This window comes from Ctenopharyngodon idella, chromosome 12 (genome assembly GCF_019924925.1).
Source record: "Ctenopharyngodon idella isolate HZGC_01 chromosome 12, HZGC01, whole genome shotgun sequence".
In the NCBI taxonomy this organism is placed as follows: Eukaryota; Metazoa; Chordata; class Actinopteri; order Cypriniformes; family Xenocyprididae; genus Ctenopharyngodon; species Ctenopharyngodon idella.
The window spans coordinates 13,098,986-13,126,141 of NC_067231.1; the positions used below are offsets into that span (position 1 = coordinate 13,098,986).

General features: G+C 37.1%; 2 protein-coding genes across 2 annotated transcripts; one reads left to right on the forward strand and one right to left on the reverse strand.

Moving 5' to 3' along the window:
- On the forward strand, positions 1-2,038 carry bhlha15 (basic helix-loop-helix family, member a15). The gene is made up of 2 exons (XM_051914336.1): positions 1-232; positions 705-2,038. The coding sequence occupies exon 2, from the start codon at positions 735-737 to the stop codon at positions 1,287-1,289; it is 555 nt and encodes a 184-aa protein (XP_051770296.1). The 5' UTR covers positions 1-232; positions 705-734; the 3' UTR covers positions 1,290-2,038.
- Positions 1,805-26,242, reverse strand: tecpr1a (tectonin beta-propeller repeat containing 1a). The gene is made up of 25 exons (XM_051914335.1): positions 26,082-26,242; positions 24,906-25,141; positions 24,030-24,212; positions 21,490-21,612; positions 21,257-21,379; positions 20,878-21,052; positions 20,653-20,753; positions 19,929-20,030; positions 18,623-18,771; positions 17,198-17,748; positions 16,963-17,108; positions 16,526-16,681; positions 10,837-10,986; positions 10,578-10,735; positions 8,812-8,939; positions 8,625-8,727; positions 8,451-8,547; positions 8,252-8,331; positions 8,056-8,112; positions 6,150-6,324; positions 5,849-5,984; positions 5,576-5,668; positions 3,862-3,968; positions 3,655-3,774; positions 1,805-3,569 (listed from the first exon to the last, which is right to left on the reverse strand). The coding sequence occupies exons 2-25, from the start codon at positions 25,128-25,130 to the stop codon at positions 3,411-3,413; spliced, it is 3,597 nt and encodes a 1,198-aa protein (XP_051770295.1). The 5' UTR covers positions 25,131-25,141; positions 26,082-26,242; the 3' UTR covers positions 1,805-3,410.
- Between the last annotated feature and the right edge of the window lie 914 nt (positions 26,243-27,156).

The window sequence follows — 27,156 nt, forward strand, 5'->3', positions numbered from 1 at the left end:
TGCTTGCGCCAGCTCATGGGTGACTCGAGAAGAAACGGGTCCCTCCTTTGATTGGCCACAAAAGCGCTACGTGGACATCGAGCAGCAACAGGTAGAGCGCGTGACCGTTATCATTTCATTCTGACTGCGGCTGTCAGGACGACAACAGCGCTTCACGTCAGCTAATTATCGCTCTCCGCAAGGCTCTTATCGCGCAAACATCTTCTCGAGTTTGGTGGAAATCTATTTCGAGGTAAGCAAAACTTTTTTCCCCCCGAAAGCAGGGATGATTGATTGGCAGCTTTTAAGACAGCAGCGACAACGTGTAGTGACGATGTGGATGTTGCTCACTTGATGAATCTAGTTCACTAGCATGGCTTAATGTTATCAATTTCATTTTCAGTTTATATATATATTGTATTATAGATTTTTTTTTTTTTTTTTACAACTAAACTCAAAGTTTTTAACTATTAAACAGACTAGTTAAACAGGGATATACGAGATGCTAGTTTAACTATAGGGAAGAATATTACACATTATCCAGAAGTATGTCTTCAAATCTAATCATTTGCTGCAGGATGCTAAAACAAGTTTAACCTTACTTATTCTTCATATATGCCAGCATATTTTTCAGTATCCACATTTTTAAAGCCATCTATACTGATATATGATGTTATTTTTGCATGTTCATTTCCTCAAATCAAATGTGAATGATAATATTCTAGGGCCTACACCAGGGTGTGGGTGAGTCAAGTATGAAGTCCAAAGGAAAGGGGTCAAAGCGGGGCAGACAGTCTTGGGCAGAGCAGGACGACCCAGACTTTACGCTGGAAACCGAGCCAGGTTCCAGCGAGCAGGAGGGTTCAGAGGCGTCCGTGAGGCTGGGTGGGACGTGGAGAACACTGAGGGGCGAGGGGCATGGTCGTACCCGAGTGGGCGCGCGTCGCAGGCGCCAGCACGGCAACGCTAAGGAACGCAACGTCCGCAGGCTGGAGAGTAATGAGAGAGAGAGGCAGAGGATGCACAAACTCAACAACGCCTTTCAGGCCCTACGGGAGGCCATTCCTCATGTCAAAACAGACAAGAAACTTTCCAAGATTGAGACTCTCACGCTGGCCAAGAATTACATCAAGGCCTTAACCACCATCATCCTAGGCATGTCGAATGCCTGCCTGCCTCACGCAGAAAGTCACATGGAGACTAATGCCTCCCGGCTCCTGCAGTGCTATCAGCAGCATCTACAGGAGGAGGGAGAGGAAGACCTGTCCAACTACCTGAGCCACATTCACAGCTTCAGCCAGGGCAGCTAACACACACTGCCACATAACAGACTCAGTGAGCACTAAATGACAAGTGTAAATATGTGCATGTTACATTCATGATGAATACCAGCTCCTAAAACAAACAAAAAGGTCCGTTCGAGTTTACAAGTTAAAGCTGGTCCATAAATAAGGCTCATTTATGTACAGAATATGCACAGTTTATGTAACAACATGTTGCCCACAAACAATGTGGATGTTATTTGACATCATCTAGCTAAATTGTTAGCCAGTGACTTTTTGGATTATGAAGGGACACAATCTACTGGTTCTTAATGTAGTTAACCCAAAAAATGTCACAAAAGAAGATGCTCATTGTGAAAGTTAATGGGGTCCATAACTACACCGGACCCCCTGACTTTCATTGTTTGGACGATAAATATCATCTTTTGTGTTCTGCAAAATAGTCATAGAACTCTTACAGCTTCATACAGTCATAAAGCTTTGGAACATTTTTGGGTGAACTATCCTTTTAATAGGGTAAGCATTTAAAACAAATGCAAAGCTGTGGAACAGATTTCATATTTATTGAGGACACGAACCATGCACATATGACACTGAGAGGATTTTACTGTACTCAAATAATGACTCCACTGTCCTTACCCTGTTATCTGTCTACATTTAATAATTTAAAACTATATTATCTTTTTTTTTTTTCTCTCATGCCTGCATATAATTTCTTTATATGTACAGAAGCAACCTTAAATAATGCCCATAAAGGATGTCACAATGCCATTTCACATTAGAACCATTATTACTCATAAATAATCCAAATTTATACATCCACATGTACAACATAGCAGAATAGGAATAAAACTGACTATTCATCCTGATAAAAACCATTTGGAAAGATTTAGTATAAATACTGTTACTTTCTGAAATTTGTGCTGCCTTTAAACAGAATTATACCACATACACATCCATGTATGAATGAAATATGCTGACATCCTGAGAAAAGAAATGTTTCGCAAAATTGTCTTCACATTGCCAAGCTAAAACTAAATAGTGTCTGAATTTACACTACCATTCAAAACTTTGGGGTCGGCAGAATTTGTTTTGGAAAGATGCCTGTCTGCTTATATTGTGAAATATTATTGCAAATGAAAATAACTGTTTACTATTTTAATATATTTTAAAATGTAATTTATTTCTGTGATGGCGAAGCTGACTTTTCAGCAGTCATTACTCCAGTCTTCAGTGTCAAGATCTTTCAGAAATCATTCTAATATGCTGATTTGGTGCTCAAGTATTGTTTCGTATTATGCTGCTTAATGATTTGTAGGAACCCTGATACATTTTTTTGCCCCCAGGATTCTTTGATGAATAGAAAGTTCAAAAGAACAGCATTCATTTGAAATAGAATAGTCTTTACCATCTCTTTTGGTCACTTTAATGCATCCTTGGTGAATAAAAGCATACATTTATTTCCAAAAAAATTCTTACAGACCCCAAACTTTGGAACTGTGGTGTATTTGTACAGTCTCAGCTTTGAGTAAGAATTATAAATAACCAATAACCTTATACAAGCAGATGATGAAAGTATTACGGACTGTTTTACGCTTTAACTGATGTTTGACGGCAATACAGCCGAGCTGCAAAATCCCAGACGCAGGTGTTTGTTTAAAACTGTTTTGTGTGTGATATTCAATATAAAATGCTTGTAGAGTAGCTTCAGTAGCTTACACTGTGACATTTTTGTATTTAATGCCCCTGGATTCAAATAAAGAACTAAAAAAAAAAGCTAATGGGCGATTGTGATTTGACCACAGACAAATAAACAAATATTAAATTAAGATCCTCTAACCAACAGTGCCATGTAAAAAACATGATGACAAACGATGGGAGTTTTAAAAAGGAGAGGGCATTACTGGAAGTGGCCTTATTATCCATGAGAGCCCTTGAAAATTCTTTCAAGCTAACTGGAGAATGTGAATTCAGCTAAAATACAAGCAAAAACACAGTCGTCTACATGTGCGGGAACTTGAGACGAATGATTTTTTTTTTGAGTGGAAATGATTCACTCTGCTCTGTACAAGAGAAGCGCTACAGCAGGGAAGAAAACAATTTATGGCTACAGTAGAGACGGTTAGCATGAAGGGCTCAGCTGTTTGACTAACAGCCCACTGGGTTTCCGTTCATCTCTGGCTGGTTACTGGTTCGCAGTGGACTGCGTGTTGCCATTTGGTTGCTTCCGTTGTCTGTCAGGGACGGCATCAGGATACGAGGTGCCTCCATTGCATTCCCTCTAACTGTTACGTGATCCCATCCGCCCTGAGAGAAACAGATGATTTCTTATTTTCTATCTGTTATGCACAGTACTACTAGTGAACATAAAGATAACATCAGCAGTGCTCACCCCAATGCCATAGTCCCACGAGTGTCCTTTTGGTTCCATCGGCAGCACCCCCAACCGGCGACACACAGTGCCACAGCTCAAACTGTGACTGCCCTGCACCTTATCTGCAATGATCCACACCTTAGGAAAAACACACACACACATCTGGCATTTAGCAGAGCAGCAAACCTACAGTAGTTAGACTGGTTACAAGTAAATGGTATAGACCTGGTCCAGAGGTCCAACAGACACTTTGCGCACGTTATTGGAGATGTGCTCCCATGATGAGCCCTGAGGGTAACTGGGGGTCACACCATGTCTGTACCATAGGTTACCTGCTCATACAAGACCATGAATATAATAATAATTACTATGACAATTATTGTTTTTATTTGACAGTTTTAAATAAAGCATCATGTATATCACTGCTGATTGCTTTAGACTGCACAGTAAGCATAGATTCTTCTACATTAAAAAAAAAAAAAAATGTGGCAATGATGATTATCTGTGTGCAAATAAATTATATATATTTTTTAATATTAGATTTTTTTTATTTTTAGGATTATATTATATTATATTTAGTGCTGTCAAACGATTAATCACATCTAAAATAAAAGTTTGCGCTTACATAATATGTGCGTACTGTGTATTTTTATTATGTATATAAAAATACACACATGTATATATTTAACAAAAGTATATTTATATATAAAATATTTATATAATACATTTTATATATATATATATAAAAAATATTTATATAATACATTTTATATATATATATATATATATATATACATATACACATACACACACACATACATATGTGTGTGTATTTATATATTCATAATAAAAATACACAGTATGCACATATGTAAATGCAAAACTTTTATTTTGGATGCGATTAATCACAATTAATCGTTTGACAGCACTAACTATATTATGTTATATTATATTATATACCATTCAAAAGTCTGGGGTCTGTACGTTTTTAATGCTTTTGAAATGTGCTCACCAAATCTACATCAATTTTGTTGAAAGATACAGTAAAAACGAAGTCTATTCTACTTTAATATACATTTTAAAATGTAATTTATTCCTCTGATGGCAAAGCTGTTTTTCATGGAAACTATGATACATTTATTTTCAAGATTCTTTAATGAATAAAACATTCAAAATAACAGCATTTATTTGAAATCAAATTCTTTTGTAACATTATAAATTCTTTGCTGACACTTTTGATCAATTTAATGTAATAAAAGTATCAGTCAATAAAATATTTATTGATAAAAGTATTAATTTATTTAAGGAAAAAAATAAAGCCTTTATGTATAATGCATAAAGATATTTATAAAGTATATCTATTATATATGTTTATATATAATATATCCTAATTTAAATGATTGTAACCAAAGTTAAAATGCATTATAATATTTGCAGATTCTTTGTTACATCAGAAATTGGTTGTTTGTCATGTGTTTTAATTCATTATACTTTCTAAAGGAGTAAAAATGAATAGATAAGTGTTATAATGTATTATAACTGTGGTTACAATTATTCATGAGACCATACAATGCATTATAAGGTACATTAAAAGGCATAATTAATGCATTAAAAATACTTTTATAATAAGGAGATACAGATATCTTGGAGATAGAAGCCTGTTATTACATTTAGTTTAGCATTCATAATCTTGGCTCTTGCCATTTGCACATACTGTAAAAATATAAATGCAGTTAAGCTTGATCAATTATTGTCATTAAGTAATTTCACTGTCTCAAAGCAGCTTTTAGGAGCAACACTGCAGAGACCAAGATATAAAATAGATCAGAGTACACATTTCACCATTGATCAGTGACATCTGTGCTTCCCCACTTTTGAAGAGTTCCAGTCGCCACTATAGTATTTACACTTTTTTATCAGTGTGATGTGTTTGGTGTACCATTTTCATCCACTGTGTATACAGACGTCCTGCCCACTGACACCTGTTTAAGCTTCTGTCCAGTTGGAGAGGGGATGTGGTACCAGCAATCTCCTGCAAACAGATTAAACTGTTCTAATGTTGCTGCAGAAATACTGCAGGCAACGCTGCAACATCAGCATGACAGGAATGACTTGCATTAAAATGTAAAATAGGAGAAGTGTATATTGCTACATATTCATGGGGTCATACATATACCCATAAAGGTTTTGTTATAGAAGGTTATTCCCTCACCTGCCGGGTTCTGAGCGGACACGGAGCCCCTATAGAACGCAGAGCCATCCTTAGCGATGGCCCAAACCTGGTGAACGGCACCTATGGAAATCGACTTGAAAGGCTGGTCAGTTCCCACATGTAGCCATGACGACCCCTGCAAGCAAGCCACATCATCAGTCAGGTTTACATCATTCTGGGAAAAGTCTCATGGAGATAATGCTAAATGTGTTTGTGGAGTATTTGTACACTATTTGAAGGGAAATTACTGAGTGCTAAACCAAATAGTGGTTGTCTAGAAAATGAGGAACTTGGCTCTTACCCCAGGGGTCAGTGAGGTGACACCCAAGCGGCACAAGACGTCTCCCTTGTTGCTGATGGCCCATAATGACACCTGTTCCACAGTGTTCTTCGGCCCACAAGGCAGGATTGTTATGTCACTCAAAGCTATAGGCGGGACTTCCTGCCAGGGGCCGGTTGTTGTGAGTTTACACTTTCTAAGTTGAAAGAAGAATGTATAAATATTGGCGAAGGGAATCGAATTTAACAATTACAAAAATTGTTCCTTTACGATTACAAAAACAATCTTTTAGTAATTTCGAGGAAGTGCACCAACTCCGAATAAATGTTTCATTATAGGCTACAGAAATACTAAAACGACGCTATTTTTGGTCACCACTGATGTAGTAACACCTTTTTAATCAGCGTGATGTGTTTGGTGTACCATTTTCATCCACTGTATATACAGACAAGGGAATCACATTTAACGATTACAAAAGTTCTTTTACAATTACAAAAAATTAGGGCTGCCCCCTAATAGTCGACTAACCATCAGTCAATGAGAAGAGGCTTAGTTGACCAAAATTTTATTACTCGCTTAGTTGCAGGAAAAAAATAAATCCACAGGAAGTGGCAAAGTCACACAAATCATTAAGAGCTGGACAACCAAACGCTGGCCTATCATTCATCGACCTCAAATATGGCTTATCATCTCAAACATGTGAGTAGTAGCAACTTTACATGGCCGCTTGCTTTGTTTGTGCGGAGTGTGAAAGCTGAATAGTAGCGCGTTTACTGTATGACAGCTAAAATGGAGGCTCTAGTTCGATCACTTGCATTTAAAATGACTCTGTCATTTTTGGTCATATAGATAAGAGTAATACATCTTTTGAATCTGTGAAGAGTCTACTTTTATGTGTGTGCACTCACAATAACAACAAAACGTGCTTTTGTATAATAATGAAACCAAACAGGTTGCGATTTCTGCCGTCTCTCTGTGAACTTGAAAAAAAAAAAAAAAAGAAAAGAACCTAAACTTATTGTAAACTTGCCTCACAGACATGGAAGAATATGTATAGAAAGCAAAATGTCTACTTTTAAAAGAACCAATTCAAAAGGAAAACAAATATTCACACTGTTTTTCCCAGATGCACTCATATAATCATTACTTCTGCTGGTGCACTGTGGCAAGCTTTATGCATGCGCTTGAACATTGATTAGGCTATGTAGGCACTACAGGCTCTTTATTATGATTTATATGGTTTATTAATAAACGTGCGATTAGTTGACTATTGCTTAAAATGAATGACTACTAGTTGACCAGAAAAATCTTTAGTCAAGGCAAAATGCAGATGTTCAAAAACCTTTAACAGAATAGATACCTTGATAAACAGAGCTGGAGAGAGCAGACTACCTTAAAGTCACCATGAAATCAAATTTTAATGGAATATTGCAAAATGTATTATAAATGGTTTGTGGACAAAGCGGCACCAACTGCTGCAGTAATGTGGTGTACTCAAATGACTTTGACATAGTCCTACTCCTTTTATGTTTACCCATTTTAAATGCATATTGCCCTTCATGCACAGTTGCCCTGAATCCACCGGGATGGTGGTGGTGCTGGGGTATGGGCCCATCATCGCTGCGTGCAGCTATATATTTTTTAAAATTTCATGTGTTCTTGTAATCTTTAGTCAAAATAACTTCCCCTCCCTCTTTCAGTAACATATATTTATCATATAATGTGTTTACTGAAGCAAGGGAGAGACAACCTGTCACTCACATGATGTCATATCAATAGCAAATCACAATGATCCAATCAATTCCTTATGGACAAAATGGTCCCACTCTACATTTTTTCACTCTGATATACATCACAGTAATGAAGAAAAGACTATCGCATCCATTTCATGCCAACTTTAAACAATCACTTAAACAGTGCTACATACCTTGCCCAACGCCTGCGGCGAACAAAGTCCTTCATTGTTTTATATCCATGGTAAGACCTAGAGCAATGAATAATACATTCACAAAAAGCAAAAATGAGTTAGCTTGCTCTCACATTTGAAGGTAATACTGCTGTTAATACAAAAAATGCCCAGGTAAGAAGAGTGACTAGCAATGCTGACTGCCAACATAACTTACGCAGGAAAGTCAGCTGCATACTGCCAGCCCTCTCTGTCTGTCCCTCCTGACACAGCATAGTCAATAGTCCAATCTGACACCTGCAAAAGTATTAAGACATTCAGCGATTTGCTGCTATAAAGCAACCAGACATCATTCCTTGTCAATTTCAAATGACAACTTCTTTATGTATTTGGAGAAAATGGATAACAGCACAAACCCAAGTCCAGTTGGGGGAGGGTGGTTTAGTGTTGTTTTTAGTGCACTCCTTCAGACCTGAGGCATCGCTCCACATGTAACGGTCAGTAGGGAGACCCCTGGGGGAGAAACAGTGAGGCACAGCAGTGAGCGTACTGAACACTTCTGGATTACAAACATCATGCTCTATATTAACCTGTTAGTGTAACCAGTGACAGGATTCCAGCGCTGGTTCTCATAGATGTAAACACTCTTCACATCAGTCTGTGTGTAGATGTTATCTGTGCTGCTTGCCAAACCTGTATGTGTAAGATAAACACAATGTTAATAAAATACATGAAAAAAAACACAGATTTGTTTAGAAAGAGAGGTGATGCATTTACCCTGAAAGAAGCCTCCTCCATAGCCTCCTGTGTGGACCCAGGCGGTGTGGTCATAGCCGATCCCCCACACCACACCAAGACTGTTGGACTCAATCATACGCAAATGCCCTCCGACTTGACGCCAGAACCTGTCCGTAATAACAAAGATTTTGATTTTATTTTTGTCTGAGAGCAGTCATATTTGCCTAATGCCTATTCATGAATTCATTGCTACAAGCCAACACAACAAGACAATGGACAAAAGTAACAGGTTTATGAATATACACTATTGTTCAAAAGTTTGGGGTTAGTAAGAATTTTTTTTTTAAAGCAATTAATACTTTATTCAGTAACGATGCATTAAAGGGTTAGTTCACCCAAAAATGAAAATTCTGTCAATAATTACCACCCACATTTCATTTAAAAAATGTAAGACTTTCGTTCATCTTTGGAACACAAATGAAGATCTTTTAGATGAAATCTGAGAGCTTTCTGTCCCTCCATAGACAGCTACACAACTGAAACTTTGATGCTCCAAAAGGTTAATAAACAGATCATAAAACTACTCCGTATGTATTGACCAGTTTAGTCCAAATTTTCTGAAGAGACACGATCACTTTATATGATGAACAGATTGAATTAAGGCTTTTATTCACATATAAACATTAATAAACTCACACATCAGTTGTGGTAAACAGAATCTCAGGCATGTTTGCTTGACGTACGACTAAAACCAATGAGGTTCATTCTCGTGTGTTACACAGCACGTTTGAGCTTCCGCAGAGGTTTGTTCTCACACATCAATCATGTTCGGTTGAGCTTCTGGTTATGTGCACTGATCAATGTTTATATGTGAATAAAAACCTAAATTAAATCTGTTCATCACATAAAGAGAGTGAATTTCTTCAGAAAATTTGGACGAAACCACTCAATTCATATGGATTAGTTTTAAGATCTCTTTATGAACTTTTTAAAGCGTCAAAGTTTCAGTTACATAGGCTGTCTATGGAGGAACAGAAAACACTCAGATTTCATCAAAAAGATCTTCATTTGTGTTTTGACAATGAACGAAAGTCTTAGAGGTTTGGAACCACATGAGAGTTAGTAAATGATGACAGAGTTTTTATTTTTGGGTGAACTATCCCTTTAAATGTATCAAAAGTGACAGTAAAGACCTTTACATTGTTACAAAGGATTTCTAATTCACATAAATGCAGTTCTTTTTAACTTTCTATTCATCAAAGAATCCAGAAAAAAAATAACACGTTTTGATAATGATAAGAAACTTTTCTTGAGCATCAAATCTGCATTTTGATTTCTGAAGGATTGTGTGACACTGAAGACTGGAGTAATGGCTGCTAAAAATTCAGCTTTGCCATCACAGTACTAAATTACATTTTAAGATATATATATAATGTAAACATATTGTAAATTGTAAATGCATCACTGGTGAGCATAAGAGGCTTCATTCAAAAAAAAAAAAAAAAAATCTTCACCGACCCAAAATTTAGAATGGTAGTGTATGGCTAATTCTCCAATGAGGGACTCGTGACATCTTCAAACTATGTTTCATTCATGTTAAACATTTAGCTGATGGCTTTTGTCAAACTTTAAGTGCATTTTGGTCTAAGGTGATGATGTGGCTTCTGATGTTGTGAGATAGTATTGATAGTATTTTGATTTTTCTGCTTGGTGTGCTGGTAATAACAGCAGTATTATACACTTGTTCACATAAAAAAAAAAAAAAAAAAAAAAAAAAAAAAATCAATCTATCATTTGATTCTTACATCTGATCACATGGTGTAGGGTAGGGAGATGCCTCTAGTTCTTTTGTTGGTTCGCTCACAAAGATGTCACCTTTACAGGTGACCGACCAGATGGCTTGTTTCGAGGGAGGGCCCTGAATACCTCTAGAGTCACAGCAGGACACACTGAGCAGAGCCAGCTGATAGGATGAACAAACTGTCAGTCAAACAGCAAGGAAATCACAGAGTGCAGTGCAAGTTGTTGGGGCTCAATTTCCCATATTTCATGCTCTCTCCTCACCCAGTCATGCATCTCCAGCTCTGTGGCTGCAGCCAGGCGGATGGGCCATCTCTGTTTGGTTCGCTCTGCTGTATAGATAGCAAATGTGTGTTTGGAGTCATTCAATACCGGCACCAGGATTGTCACTTCGTTTATGAACACGTGGAGATACTGGACAAAGGAGGAGCAGAAAAGAATCAAAGCAAAATAGGGGCTGAATTGATCAAATGAGTCAATCTAGACTACATGAAATCACTTTACAAATTTATTTTCTGTGTTGATGCACTACTGTTCAAAAATCTGAGGTTGGTAAGATTTTTTTAATGTCCTTGAAAGAAGTCTCTTATGCTCACCAAAGAATTTTCAGCAGCCATTACTCCAGTCCACAGTGTAACATGATCCTTCAAAAACTATTCAAATATGCTGATTTGGTGCTTAAAAAACATGTGTTGTTTTTATTATTGATGTTGAAAACAGTTGTGCTGCTTAATGTTTTAGTGGAAACAGTGGTAAAATATTCTTTGAGGTATAGAATCTATTCATTATAAATGTCTTTACTGTAACTTTTGACCAGTTTAAAGTGATAGTTCACCCAAAAATGAAAATTCTGTCATCATTTACTCTCCCTCAAGTTGTTCCAAACCTGTATGAATTTCTTTCTTCTGCTGAACACAAAAGAAGATATTTTGAAGAATGTCAGTAACCAAACAGTTTATGGAGCTAGAAATATGACAAAATGATGTGAATTTGAATTGTAATTGTGAATTTGAATCATTTGACAGAATTGAATATTAAGTGCCATTTTATAATGATTTGAATTAAAAAAATTTAAACTTAAATCCTGGACATTTGAAATTGAAATTTTTTATGGCACAATTTTCTACATATGTATTTTCAAACAGCATATTTTTTGTTCTGAATTTTTAGACTGCAAATATTCACTTCTTAAAAATACAGCTTCAAGTTTTCAAGATGAATAACAAATTCGAAACACCAAATTCAATATTCTAAAATTCAAAATGCAGAAATTCAGATCGTACTGAAAGTAGGTCTGAGGTTCAACTTCCGGGTTCCACAGGGAAGAGTAGAGGATCTCGGAAAAGTCGAACGTTGCATTTTGGCCAATTACAGAGCAGCAATAATTCTCAGCATGCTAGACATTTATTTGTGGGGGTCTCTGCTACGCCTGTTTGTTTTAGTATAAAGTATATTTAGTATGGAAGTGATTAGCATGCGTAACAGTCACACATAACTCTATAATTACTATATTTCTGCTGCATTCTGTTATCGAAGTTGGATGAGGCTATTTCACTCGCTGATGTTTTGAGCTCAAAAAATGTTACAAATGATTATTCAGATATGTGTAACATAGCAGGCACGATTACATGATTTATTTCCGCTCAGTATTATGCAAATTGTAGGCTTATTAAAGGTAGGTCTGTGACCTATTAAAAATACCATGAAAAAATACCTCTTCATGGTCACATCGCACCTGCTGTCCTTCTGTGAACGGAGAAAAACAGACTAAATTATAGCCTGTAAAAGGAATAGGTCTAAACGAAACATAGGCTATGTTACTCCAATTAATTAACAGATTAACAAAAGAAAAAACTGCGTAGTATAGGCTGTAGTGTTGTCACGGTACCAAAATTCCAGTAGTCGGTACCAATACCATAAAAATTTACGGTTCTCGGTACCAATTTCGGTACCACAGCAAAATCTGTTGGAACTATTTTACTATTTTATATAGCCTATTTTAAAAACATATTAAATATGGTAATCATACATATAAATATTTGGAGCGTGTGTGTATGTTTGTGTGTGTATATATACACCTCAATGAAATAAATTTTGAAATTATATATATATATATATATATATATATATATATATAAAAAATGCTCAAACATCCATTTTGTAACAGACGTGCGTGTTTTATTAGTATATTAGTATAGTATTTTAGCTATTCCTTCAATGAAACGACACACTACAGCCTGTAAAACTATAAAATAAATATCGGTAAATAATGGTAACCTAAATAATAAGAAAGTTAAATATTATTAAAAAAAAAAACCCCAAAAAAACCATTCGTTTTTTATTTCTACACAAAGATGCGTCATATAGCCTACTGCTCTGCTCTTTGAGAGGGATGTAGGACACGAGCAGGAAAGAGACCATTTCGCTTTAATAATATCTTCATGTTATCTCCTGATGTTACAAGGAACTGACACTTGTTGTAAAATGGTCTGAAGAGCGAATTTTATCTTTACACATTCAGGCTGCCAGGGAAGGCGAAAGTAAAAATTACCAGCGTGTGAAACGCGCCATACAAATAAACTTGACGCGCCTTATAAAGTCTAATAACAAGCACAAACTGTGTTAAATAGAAACTGACGTGCAAGCAAAAAGGTTTCTGTCCTACGTGTTTTTTCTACTTTACCACAGTAAAGAATGAGAATAGCCTATAATAGGCCTAAAAGCGAACGAAAGGAAGAAACGTTATAATCCCCTGCGTGAGTGAAGATTTGGGAAAAGAAACAGAGATTCCATGTTCAGTGGAATAACTAATGGAATATTGTTAAATTCTCTGCTAATTGGGTGACCAGATCGCGATTTGCAAAACAGAATACAAAGCTTAAATTTATGGACTCACGTAGGCATACCTCTCTCATTCGGCATGAACCAAAATGTTTCCATGGCTGCGATGTCACATTTAATTGCTAACCTATTATTTCTTTTGTAAACAAAGCTTTGTGCTTCACTCGTGTCATATTCAAGTAAATACTGGCACAGCCAGAATATACCCGGATTCTCGGTACTACCGGTACTACAGAAATGCTGGTATCGTCACATTTTCAAAATTTCAGTACCGACTTGGTACCGAAGTACCGGTACTTTTGACAACACTAATAGGCTGTGCTGAATTTTGGTTAATTTTTGCGCTCCACAAACCTGTTCACAGAAATGATAGAAAGCGCATCCTGTTTGTTTTCTTTATTTTACAAAAGCACAGTGTTTTTTTTTATTTGTAAGTGTTAACAAATAAACGTAAATGTATGCTTTAGAGTTTCCAATGATGATGTGTTATCTGTATGACCATAAATGACGAGTATTATAGCCTACTGCTGTTTAAGGAAAAAATCCAATTGATCACGCCGGCGCATCACGCCTACAGTACACACAACAGGCTATCAGTTGGATTGTTAAATTGACATCACAGCCTGTTCATCTAAATAAAATGCATTCGACCGAATAGCCTATAAAAATTACACTGCTCGAGTTCAGCGTGACCACCGCCTCACTGTGGTGTTATGCCAAGCACATTTTTGCTGACGTGAAGAATGCTATTTTACAAGGACACTGAACAAGAGTGAAGTACAAAAACTTGTTAACTAAGTAAAAGTTTAGCAACCAAATGTCAGCCTACATCTCGAATAATATGGAAACATTTGGATTAGTGCTGAATGAGAGAAAGCCCAACGCCATTTGTTTCACTTTTAAATAAATTCGTTTTGGCTTTGCATTTAGGCTATATGCTGTTTATAATGAATGCCGCTATAGTTAGTGCTTTATTTTACAATTTTAGCCTATATACATTTTTATAGCCTATTACTATAATTGTATAGGACTATATTTTTTTTCTATATTTACTCGCATTATATATTTATATATAATATATAGTAGGCCTATTACCTATATAGCAAATGGCAACTAAAATAGCCCAAATAACATTTTTTAACATTAAAGCAAAAGTTATAGGCCATAATGTGTTTACACAATGATAAGTAGAGGTTGCAATTAAGAGAGATTCACTCAGTCCATTTTAAATTCTAATTTTTGCCGCCTCTGAAATAGGTTAAATCATATAGCCTACTAACGAACTTCAAGTAAATATGCTAGAAAATGTTACTCATTCAATATGTGCATATATTGCATGGACGGAGAAGGAGCATAATTGTCTATAATGTAATTTATCTGACACAGAGACACACATCTTTAGAGCAAAGATCCATCAAGAAACGCCACCCATTCACTGCGTCTTCATGTACAGTTTTCTTTTGTGTGCAGAAGTCGTTCGCCAGAGATGATAGCGTAGGCTAAATTGAATGCCAAATTCAGAAATCACTTGTGCACATCGGGCAGGTAATAATAATAGTAATAATAAAATTAATAACAAAGATTCTAAATAGGCTAAATAAATGAAAGTGAGCTGGGAAGCGGACCAAATCAGTCTCCCGACCAGCGGGGCCTGTGGTCATCCCACAATACAAATGATGTTAAGTTATCCTAAAAAAATATAGGCTACATAAAAACCTGACATTATCCTGATGGGACCAGCTGCACTTTCTGAAGTGAGCAGAGATAACCAGTAGAGCCTGGCTGATCTGACAACTCCACAAATGAAGCAAATAATTTTACCTTGTGCAGTCTTAAAATAGGTCATTGTTGCTTCAATGGCTCACTGCTTTTTAAGTTATTTTAAGGCGGGGCATAGCACTGTCTGTGTGAACACGACAGTCATCCAATTGTGTTTGTGGTGTTTGTTGGAGTTTGGAGTGTGAATTAGCCTTTAAATGCCTTAATAAGCCTACAATTTGCATGATATTAATAAATCATGTAATCGCGCCTGCTATGTTACACATATCTGAATGATCATTTGTGACGTTCTTGAGCTGAAAACGCCCAACATCCAACTTCGATAACAGAATGCAGGACAAATATAGTAATTATAGAGTTATGTGTGACTGTTAACCATGCTAATCACTTCCATACTAAATGCACTTTATACTAAAACAAATAGGTGTAGCAGAGACCCCCAGAGATGTCTCGCATGCTGAGAATTATTGCTGCTCTGTAATTGGCCAAAATGCAACGTTCGACTTTTCCGAGATCCTCTACTCTTCCCTGTGGAACCCTGAAGTTGAACCTCAGACCTACTTTCAGTACGATCTGAATTTCTGCGTTTTGAATTTTAGAATATTGAATTTGGTGTTTTGAATTTGCTATTCATGTAGAAAACTTGAAGCTGTATTTTTAAGAAGTGAATATTTGCAGTCTAAGAATTCAGAACAAAAAATACGCTGTTTGAAAATACATATGTAGAAAATTATGCCATAAAAAATTTTACATTTCAAATGTCCAGGATTCAAGTTTAAAAAATTTAAATTCAAATCATTATAAAATGGCACTTAATATTCAAATCTGTTAAATGACACTTGTAAATAATTCAAATTCAGATCTTTTTGTCATATTTCTAGCTCCATAACAGTTGATGGGCCCCATTGACTTCCATAGTATTTTTTTCTTTTGTGTTCACCAGACAAAAGAAATTCATACAGGTTTGGACCAACTTGAGGGTGAATAAATGATGAAAGAATTTTCATTTTTGGGTGAATTATCCCTTTAACTCATCTCTGCTGAATAAAAGTGTGAACCCCAAACTTTTGAACAGTGGTGTATTTCCTATTGAAACATGAAGATGGGCGGGACATATCAAGGGCTTGTAACTTTAGTCTACTTTCCAGCTATAAACATTGTGGCATCAATATTTTTTGTACATTTTTCCCAGAAAAGAAAAAGCAAATGTACATTTTAAATATATGCATGTGCTAAAAGACATCTTTTAACAATACACTGATCACAATAAATGGCCTCAAAATTAATAAACATGGATTTTTATTCCATAAGGGTCTTCTCTATGTAAGATTACCTTCTTCTCATCATTAAATGTGTAGTAGATAAACAGAATCCCATCCTTGTTGCCCTCTGCTCCTGAGAACTGCTCCAGTGCAAACTGAACATCCACCCATTTATGAGGCTTCCAGTCTCGCCACCACTGCATGGTGCCTTTCTTCACCCACACAGACTAGAAAGGACAGGAATCAGGGTGAATTATCAAATGATACATTTTCTTGAGGTATCTATTCAGTTCTACCAAGCTGAGGGCCACTGTGACAGTAACTGACTGCTTTGACTATCAACTATTTTTACTATTCCGACTAACTCTCGGAGCACTTGTATGGACACTTACTGTTGCTATACCAATGATGGTCTGGATATAATAAAAAAAAAAAAGATGAATGACAAAACTGGTTAGTATTGATGAAAAGATCAGATGAGGTGAACCGTATGGTGTGTGAGCACTACCTGTTCAATGGCCTGCTCATAATGCATGAAATTCTCCATTTCTCTCTTGGATCGTTCGCTGAGCTGCTCAAATATCTGTTTACGCCATGCTGCCGTTTGAGCAGGTGTGATGGAGAGAGACATGGCCTGCATGGAGGAGTTCAGGGCTGAGGAGACGATTACATTTGACACGGTCAGGGACAAAGTGAATCATCAAATTCAATTACACAGATTATACACAAATGACCCAGCTGACCTGTGGATGTAGATGAGTTGAACCAGTTGAGCTGTAAGTGACAGTCGACCAAACATCCCCCGCCACTGACCCAGGCCCATTTTGGATGCTCATCTGGCCCATAAGGCTCCTCTAGGGCCAAGTTATAGGTTGCTACAGAGGACAGGCTGCAGGTTTCAGCTGCGTCTACTCCAGGTCCGGATGTGAGGTGCGTCTGGGCTTCCTCCAGGTCCACATTGCTCCATTGAGGGTTCAGCCCACCTGATTGGCTAGGAGACAGAACCTGGGCTGGAGAAGCCCTGTCCTCTACCTCTTTTTCTGCGTGATCCTCCTCAGGAATAGATGGGCCAGCTGGGGGGAGGTCACGACGACTGATTTGGCCTTCGCGATCAGACACGAGCTCAGAGATGAAGCTGTCACTGGTCACTTTGGGGATGCGTGGTTTAGGGCTGTCTCCCATTTCAGGAGTTGGGACAAGTCCACCCACAGCTCTTTCAGTATCAGGGTCCACATCACTCAACACTGATGCCTGGGACTCCAAACGCACCTCACCACCAAAGAAACAACCAGCACTGCAAGGTGTAGAGGCACAGAATGTTAACATGTACAGTACCATAAGTTTGGAATCACTAAGACATGTTTATATAATTGATACTTTTGTATCATTTGATTGATCAAAAATAGTCAAAAACATTATTCATGTTTCAAATAATTGTAAGTTTTAACCTGTGATGCCAAAGCCCTTTTCAGTATCCATCAATCCAGTCTACTAAGAGAACATCTAATGAAATGATCTAATCCTTCCCCTCAATAAATAAATAAATAAATAAATCTAAGACAAATCTTTCTATCCCCTCTAATAAGTACTCAATGGGAAAACTGTCACTGTAACACTGTAAAAAAAAAAACCTAGCATTTAATGAGAAATTATATTATTTTTGTCACAAGACAATCCATTTCTATTAAAAGAAAATAATACCTGACATGTAATGAAAAATATAAATATTATTTCTGACACATATGACAATACATTGCTTTTAAAAAAAGAATACATAACATTTAGTGAAAATTATTATTTTTGCCACATACTGTATGACAATACGTTTTTTTAAACTGTTATGCTACTTAATACATTATCTTTTTCAGTTACCGAATTATTGATTACAGTTGCATTGCTGAAGTCGACTTTCGTTTCAAAAAAGACCAAAAAGAATTATCTTTCTCGAAAAATTCATCAGATTATTGTTCTTTTCAGAGATGAAGGCTGTTAAGTGCTTAAGTGTGCAATTTTGTCTTAAAAGAAAACAAACTGCAAAGTGTACTAACTGCAAATCATCCTTCTTGAATGATTTACACCACCTGGTGGTGAATTTTTTCAAATGCAACACATTTTGCACATTATACACATATCTATTCTATACAGGCTAAAGACTGAAGCTAACTAACCTCTGAAGGCTGCTTGCACTGGCACTAGAGTGGGAACGGTCACTATCTCTAGGTACAGAGACAACCTTCCAGGTCTTCCCGCTCAGTTCGCTGGCAGTCACACCCTGACGGAAATACACCGCCCGGTCTTCAAAACCAATACCCCACACCTGAGCACAGAGTTACATCACATGACCTTCAGAGATCTCAGTGTAATAACTGCTGAAATGGTTTCAGCACATATAACTCATAGGTGAATACATGAATATGTCATAATATCTGGTATTTTAACAGACCAATATTTGTACATTTGTGTGTGATAGGTTTCCTTCAGAAAAAAAAAGTTTATTTTACATTTTCATATAATGTATTCATTCAAATCAATATATTGGTCCATATGAAAGTTTTTTATTCTGTAATTTTGTGAAAGATGTTTATGCTTAATTGGGGTCATGACATGAAAAATTAAATTTGCCTTGAACTTTTGACATATAAGAGGTACCATTAAAACATCCAGCAGGCTTCATAGTTTAAAACTCCAGTGCACTGGATGTGAGCATTGCATCAAAAGCAAATAGAACCCATTATAATCACTGATGCTGTCAACACTGAATACAGTATACAGATGCGTGTTCAGTTTCTGACGTACTCCATGCACTTGAGTCTGCCGACAACAGGACAAATGGATGAGTGAAAAATTTTTCGTTTTGATGTGTCCAGTTTAAACAGCTTGTTTGTGTCTATGTACAGACTTCAGAAGTCTGTACATAGACACAGAGTCCTGAATCGCATCAGAGTATTATATGTTTGTTCGGAATATTTTTGTAAATAAGACACAGTCTAATAGAGATTTCGCAAAGAAACTTTTGTTGAAAGATGAAGCAGCCAACTGTATTGGATCTGACAGCAGCTGCATCACAAACCAAGTAAATGGCTTCATAATGCTTTGTCTGTAAATGACGGTTTTATATGGCTATTGTATGTGACACTTGCTCACATACAATAGCGAGTGGGTATTTATACTGTTTCCTATTCAATAACATTAGCCAATCATAACGGATCAGTTCAGTCAGTCAGAATGAGGGTTGAAAATAATACATTTTTACAGACACACACACACACACACACACACACACACTTATATATTGTTTTATTTGTGCAAAAAAACTTAACATTATAAATGAACCTCAAGGAACAAAATAAAAGAAAAAAACATGTCATGATCCCTTTAAGGGTGAACCACCCATATGTTTATTCAATGGAAAAAGTACATTAGATGCAGAAATTAATGAGGTAAACTATAGTGAGAACATTACTAATCTCTGACCTGGTCATTGAGACCCACGTTGATCATGACCATCTCTCCAACCATACCAATCCAACCAGAGCCACAAGGATTGTGGGAATTCACACCCCGTCTAAACCAGACCTATTAGAAATAAGAAGATGAGGGGGAAAAAAGCTAAGTAACAACAAAAAAAATATAAATAAACAAAACAAAATAAATATGTCCATAACCATTCAAAAGTTGGGGTTGGTAAGATTTTTTAAATGTTTTTGAAAAAAGTCTCTTCTGCTTACTGAGGCTGTATTTATTTGATCAAAAATACAGTAAAAACAGTAATACTGTCAAATATTATTACAATGTCTATTAAAATATATTTTAAAATGTAATTTACTCCTGTGATGGCAAAGCTCATTTTTCAGCAGCTATTACTCCAGTTTTAGCATCACATGATCCTTCAGAAAGCATTCTAATATGCTGAGAAACATTTCTAATATTATCAATGCTGAAAATCGTGCTGCTAAATATTTTTGTGGAACATTATAAATGTATTTACTGTCACTCTTAAAATATTTAAGATTTTGCTGAATTTCTAGTATAGATATTACAATATGAATGATAATATAATTTTATAATTAAAAAAAAAAAAACTACTAAGTTGGAAAAGAAAAGAAGTGGTCACTAGTGGTCTCAGATTTTGGACCCAACTCTATGTGCAAGTGTAACTATATCAAATTAAATGATATTAAATTAAAATAAGACTTACTTTATGATCTTTAGTGACAGCCCACACTACATTCACACCAACAGCTACGTGTACGGCTCCCGCTCCAGGGCTTGGAGACTCCACTGTGACCCACGATGACCCTTTTATTAAAATATTATAAAATATAGACAGGGGATATAAATACTTTATCTACTCAACAAAAAAATTTAAGGTCAAGAAAATGGTAACTTGGCAAAAGTGAATGTACTGCACCACTACGCTCACCCCTGAGACAATCTCTGCCAATGCCCTCTCTGACCAGCAGATGACCCTCCCACAGGACGGCCCACACCAGGTCACCCGGCCCACAGCTGATCTGCACAACCTCCCCTGGTACGGACACCTCCTCCCAATAGGAGCCCTCAGGATTATGGTGATTAATGCCACACCGGAACCACACCTGCTCGAATGTAAAAAAAAAAAAAAAAAATCTTTTGGGTCCCCTTTTTGAAAATAAATGGACATGATGCAAAATTGTATCTGTGTTCCAAGAACCAATAATTCATACACTCTGTATCGAACTGAAAAATGAATAAATTACAAGTGCATGGGGTGTTGTTGGACACGGTACAGTATGTAAGCCTGGAATGAACTGAGTTCTGACCTTTCCCTGCAGAGAGACCGCCCACAGTGCCAAACACCCTCTGGGCTCCTCAGTGATCTCCCAACCACCACAAGTGATGTCATTAAATGGGTCAGGAAGAGACTCAGTCTGCTCCGAGGGGATCTGCTCTCAAATATAAAATTCACAGACATAAGACAAGTTTTTCATCAACGTTAAAGACACCCGTTGAAGATAAGATATATTGCTCTCAAAACCTTTGTACTGGTACACACCTTGACCCAAGTTTCCTGTGCCTTGTACCTTCTGTATCGTATCCATCTGCGGCGACGCACACAAGAGTTCCACTTCTTGTCTTTTGTGTAAGTGGCTGGAAAATCAATGGCATATGTCCATCCCTGAAAACACACAGAAGATCAGTTATGGCTTAAAGCAAATCAGAGCTCTTTTTGTGGTTTTACGGGGCATTGCGGTACCAAACCCCAGACTACCTGTAGGAGGTGGTCTAAATTCGGTTGGATTGGAACTGTAGCACAATTCGAGTTAACGTGAAAGCAAGTTGTTCAGCAAGTAAAGTAACGTGCCTGTTTTTTAGATGATGATAATGACAATGTCATTATTATTATTTTTTTCATTTTAATAGATTAATTTACAATTCCACCTTATACCACCTTATATTAACAGTGAGAAGAGAGCACTCAACTCATATACAGGTGCTGGTCATATAATTAGAATATCATCAAAAAGTTGATGTATTTCACTAATTCCATTCAAAAAGTGAAACTTGTATATTATATTCATTCATTACACACAGACTGATATATTTCAAATGTTTATTTCTTTTAATTTTGATGATTATAACTGACAACTAAGGAAAATCCCAAATTCTGTATCTCAGAAAATTAGAATATTAGTTAAGACCAATACAAAGAAAGGATTTCTAGAAATCTTGGCCAACTGAAAAGTATGAACATGAAAAGTATGAGCATGTACAGCACTCAATACTTAGTTGGGGCTCCTTTTGCCTGAATTACTGCAGCAATGCGGCGTGGCATGGAGTCGATCAGTCTGTGGCACTGCTCAGGTGTTATAAGAGCCCAGGTTGCTCTGATAGTGGCCTTCAGCTCTTCTGCATTGTTGGGTCTGGCATATCGCATCTTCCTCTTCACAATACCCCATAGATTTTCTATGGGGTTAAGGTCAGGCGAGTTTGCTGGCCAATTAAGAACAGGGATACCATGGTCCTTAAACCAGGTACTGGTAGCTTTGGCACTGTGTGCAGGTGCCAAGTCCTGTTGGAAAATGAAATCTGCATCTCCATAAAGTTGGTCAGCAGCAGGAAGCATGAAGTGCTCTAAAACTTCCTGGTATACGGCTGCGTTGACCTTGGACCTCAGAAAACACAGTGGACCAACAGCAGCAGATCCCAAACCATCACTGACTGTGGAAACTTTACACTGGACCTCAAGCAACGTGGATTGTGTGCCTCTCCTCTCTTCCTCCAGACTCTGGGACCCTGATTTCCAAAGGAAATGCAAAATTTACTTTCATCAGAGAACATAACTTTGGACCACTCAACAGCAGTCCAGTCCTTTATGTCTTTAGCCCAGGCGAGACGCTTCTGACGCTGTCTGTTGTTCAAGAGTGGCTTGACACAAGGAATGCGACAGCTGAAACCCATGTCTTGCATACGTCTGTGCGTAGTGGTTCTTGAAGCACTGACTCCAGCTGCAGTCCACTCTTTGTGAATCTCCCCCACATTTTTGAATGGGTTTTGTTTCACAATCCTCTCCAGGGTGCGGTTATCCCTATTGCTTGTGCACTTTTTTCTACCACATCTTTTCCTTCCCTTCGCCTCTCTATTAATGTGCTTGGATACAGAGCTCTGTGAACAGCCAGCCTCTTTTGCAATGACCTTTTGTGTCTTGCCCTCCTTGTGCAAGGTGTCAATGGTCGTCTTTTGGACAACTATCAAGTCAGCAGTCTTCCCCATGATTGTGTAGCCTACAGAACTAGACTGAGAGACCATTTAAAGGCCTCTGCAGGTGTTTTGAGTTAATTAGCTGATTAGAGTGTGGCACCAGGTGTCTTCAATATTGAACCTTTTTTTTTACAATATTCTAATTTTCTGAGATACTGAATTTGGGATTTTCCTTAGTTGTCAGTTATAATCATCAAAATTAAAAGAAATAAACATTTGAAATATATCAGTCTGTGTGTAATGAATGAATATAATATACAAGTTTCACTTTTTGAACGGAATTAGTGAAATAAATCAACTTTTTGATGATATTCTAATTATATGACCAGCACCTGTATTGGCTATCAAATAATGTTTAAAGCATCAAGAAAGAAGAAAAAAGAGAAATTGAAAGAGAAAAGAAAAAGGAGAAGCAAAAGGAAAAGGAGGTTGAGGGAAGGACAGAAAAAGTAAAAAAGGAAGATGGAAAAAGAATGGGAGGGGGAAAAAGGGGGAAAGAAAGAAAAAAGGGGAAATCTTTTCAAGAACGGACTACCCTAAAACACTCCAAACTGATGTCATTTTTTGTTTGTCTTTATGTGTGTTTTGTATAGTCTTTGTAAGTATACCACCTGTTTTGCTAATAAAAAATATATATTATAACCGATGTATGTATTTTCTTCATAAATTAAATTAAATCGACAAGGGGGAATGCAGGGGGGTGACGGTGGTAACAAGTTTTGTTCACTCTGCTGCACATACGTAATAGCACCAAATTAATAATACAAAAAAAAAAAACAACAAAACAAAACAATATATTGACCCAAAAACCCCCTTAAAGGCATCAATACTGACCCCTTTTTCTGTGGTCTCTCCTCCAAAGTTTTCATCCACGTACCAGTCCGCCTCCCACTCCCAGTTGTCAGAGGGCAGCTGAAAGTCACCCAGAGGCTGGTGCTTCAGCCCTGTGACATCACTCCACTGCCAGCGGTCACTGGGCAACAGCCGGTCCGAGAAGCCATCGACAGGGTTCCACCTCTGTGAGGGAACAGGAAACACACTATTGAGTCGTATTCACTACCAAGTGCTCTAAAGTCAATGACAAATAATAGTGTTTACAATAAAATCTAGTTTAAAACACGTGTAAAGTTCTTAGGAATATACTCTTTGTATTCATGATGGTTTCATATGGTTTTGAAAAATTTATTAAAAAGACAACAGTTATTTTAAATTGTAATATTATTTCACAATATTACTATTTTTCCTGCATTTCTGATCAAATAAATGCAGCATAAGAGACCTCTTTTAAAAAACATTTTTAAAAATCTTACTAAGATTTTGATTTTCATGAATTATTCATATGTATCATGTTTTTAGGGACCACCACATGACACTTTACAACCTAAACTAACTAAAAAGGTCAAATTGTGTAATATTTTTGGAGACTTCAGAGACTTCTTGACCTTGACACAGCCGTGAGGGTCTGCAAGGGTCCTTTCTTAAAAATCATTTCCTGTTTATATTTTTTTCTGCTTGTTGGTTGAACCGCATATCTCTGATTTGGCAAGTTAGGTTTTTACAAATATTAATAAGCAGTGAAGTAGTGCCGTAAAATTATTTCAAGTTAAAATATTTTATGTATATTATAATATTTTTTAATATTATAAAGATAGGACAAAAAATAAGCGTCAATGACCCACATGTCAGTCTGTATATTGCTATTGAGCACACCTGGTTTTCATATGTCTCCTCTTGGTAGCGGATGGGCACATCACTGGCATGGACATTCAGGTAGATGTTGTGATCACAGGCAATGCTCCAGCAGCACTGCTGCACAGCTGTGACGCGCTTGAACTCCAAGTGGGCATCGCGACAATGTTCCCACTGCTGTCCAGCTGTCGAAAGGCTATAAACCCTCCCGTACACATCAACAGCCCACAGGAGGGAGCTCGGCATGATGCACCCTGCTGCAATAGACAAAAGAAAGAAATCTGCAGATAAACAAACACCTCAGCATCAGTTTGTGGCAAGAAAAAGTGTTTAGAAGGAAACAAGGACACATAAAGTGAATTACTCTCACATGAAGCAGAATTTACTGCCTACTCTTTCCTCTGCTTTGACAGCAGATCTACAGTCAGCTGAATCTCATTACTGATCCTCAAGCTGCCAAAACACTGCTGATATACTGAAGGAGACCTGTTGAACACTTATTTTCTTGCTTCCTACGCTATAAATAAAACCCAAGATCCCAGCAATACACAATAAACTCTATAAAGCTCCAATTAAATGACAGACTATCCTTACAAATCATTAATGTGGTGGTACCATGTTGAGCATGTTATAGTATTACCATGCTATTGTAATACCATGGAACTGAATGATTTCCATATTCAATTACTATATTAACATAGCACTACAAGGTACTTCTCAAAATATTATCAAATTAGTACTGTAAATGAGCAAGTAAGTAGTAATTTGGCAAATACTATAGTAAAAATAATAATAAAACATTGAATATGGTACCAAGTTTTTTTTTGTATTTTATTTGTTAGTTAAGTTCAAAATGTTAAAAAACGTTACTAAAGCAACTGATTTAATAAGATTTCATGCTGTTGAGCGCTTGTTTGTTGATGCAGATAATACCGGTTAGCACGCTAGCTAGCAATGACAGCTCATAAGAAAATAAACAAGTAGAGTACTTTACAACTACAAATTATATCGGAGAAAAAACATGAATACGACTAAGATACAGTCAAAAGAGAAAAATATTGAAATGAATGACCGCACCTGCCTGTCTTCTGCAGTGACAGGTGCATTTACATTACAATAGGGAGGTAAACATATCCTAACAGTTCATGCATTCTCGCTGTAGCAGACAGTATTTCAGCTGATGAGCAGCGTACATACCTTATCTGTGTCAGGGTGTAAGCACTGTGCTTATGTTGTCATTTTGAGACCATTCAGCTCTGCGAAATCGGTCTGTGATTTGCTCGATGTGTAGACATCACAGATATCCTAAACAGGAAGTGGTAATAATTGTGTAGCACTGGCTTATTGGCCCGGCAGGGGATGCCAATAACTCATTTTAAACGATGATGGGATGGTATTTGGTAAAGGTTGTTACAGTGGTTCCCTCATAGTGTACACACCACCCCCACTGCATGTTTACCTTCTGGTAGCGTAGTTAGGGCAAATGTTTCATTTTCCTTAAGGGAGTCGATTTCCTCTTTCATGGCCTTAGCCCACATCCGTGACACACTTGAACTCATAGCTTCCTTGAATGTTTGTGGTACAAAACACATTCTGTAACAGTAGTCAACACTGGTTATAATCTGGTCATCACACTCGACATCAGAAACATAATCATTCAAATTTTGGGGAGCTCTCTTATTTTAGGGTAACATGTACTGTGATCAACTCCCGACTGTGAACACTATACCCTGATTTTTAGTCTCATTTTGAGGTTCACAAGTCTCTTCTTGGGTCTGATCAGTCACATTCTATTTTGACTGGGAGAATACATATCTTTCCCCATGGAAAGCATACTTTGACACTGAAATGTCGGTCTGTGTCTGGTGCTCAGTAACACACTTTGTTACAAATCTCACAAGCCTGTGCTTGTGAGAACTTTTCCTGTTTCTGGATAGTAGACCAGGTATGCAGGGCTGTTTTTGTCATAACCTACAAAGATTCCTTTTTCACATTGTGTATCCAATTTCTTTTTGTCGTCCCTGTTAAAAAAAAACCCCAGCATATGCTGGTTAGGTATGTTTTGAAGCATGGAAGCTTGTTTGAGCTGGTTTATGCTGGTCCTTAGCTGCTCATGAGCTGGTTTAAGCTGGTCCTTAGCTGGTCATGTGCTGGTCCTAAGCAACTAGCTCCAGCTCAGGACCAGTTTAGGACCAGCCCATGACCAGCTAAGGACCAGCATAAACTAGCTCAGGGTGTTTGTATGCCTAACCCAAATGCTCTTTTTTTTTTC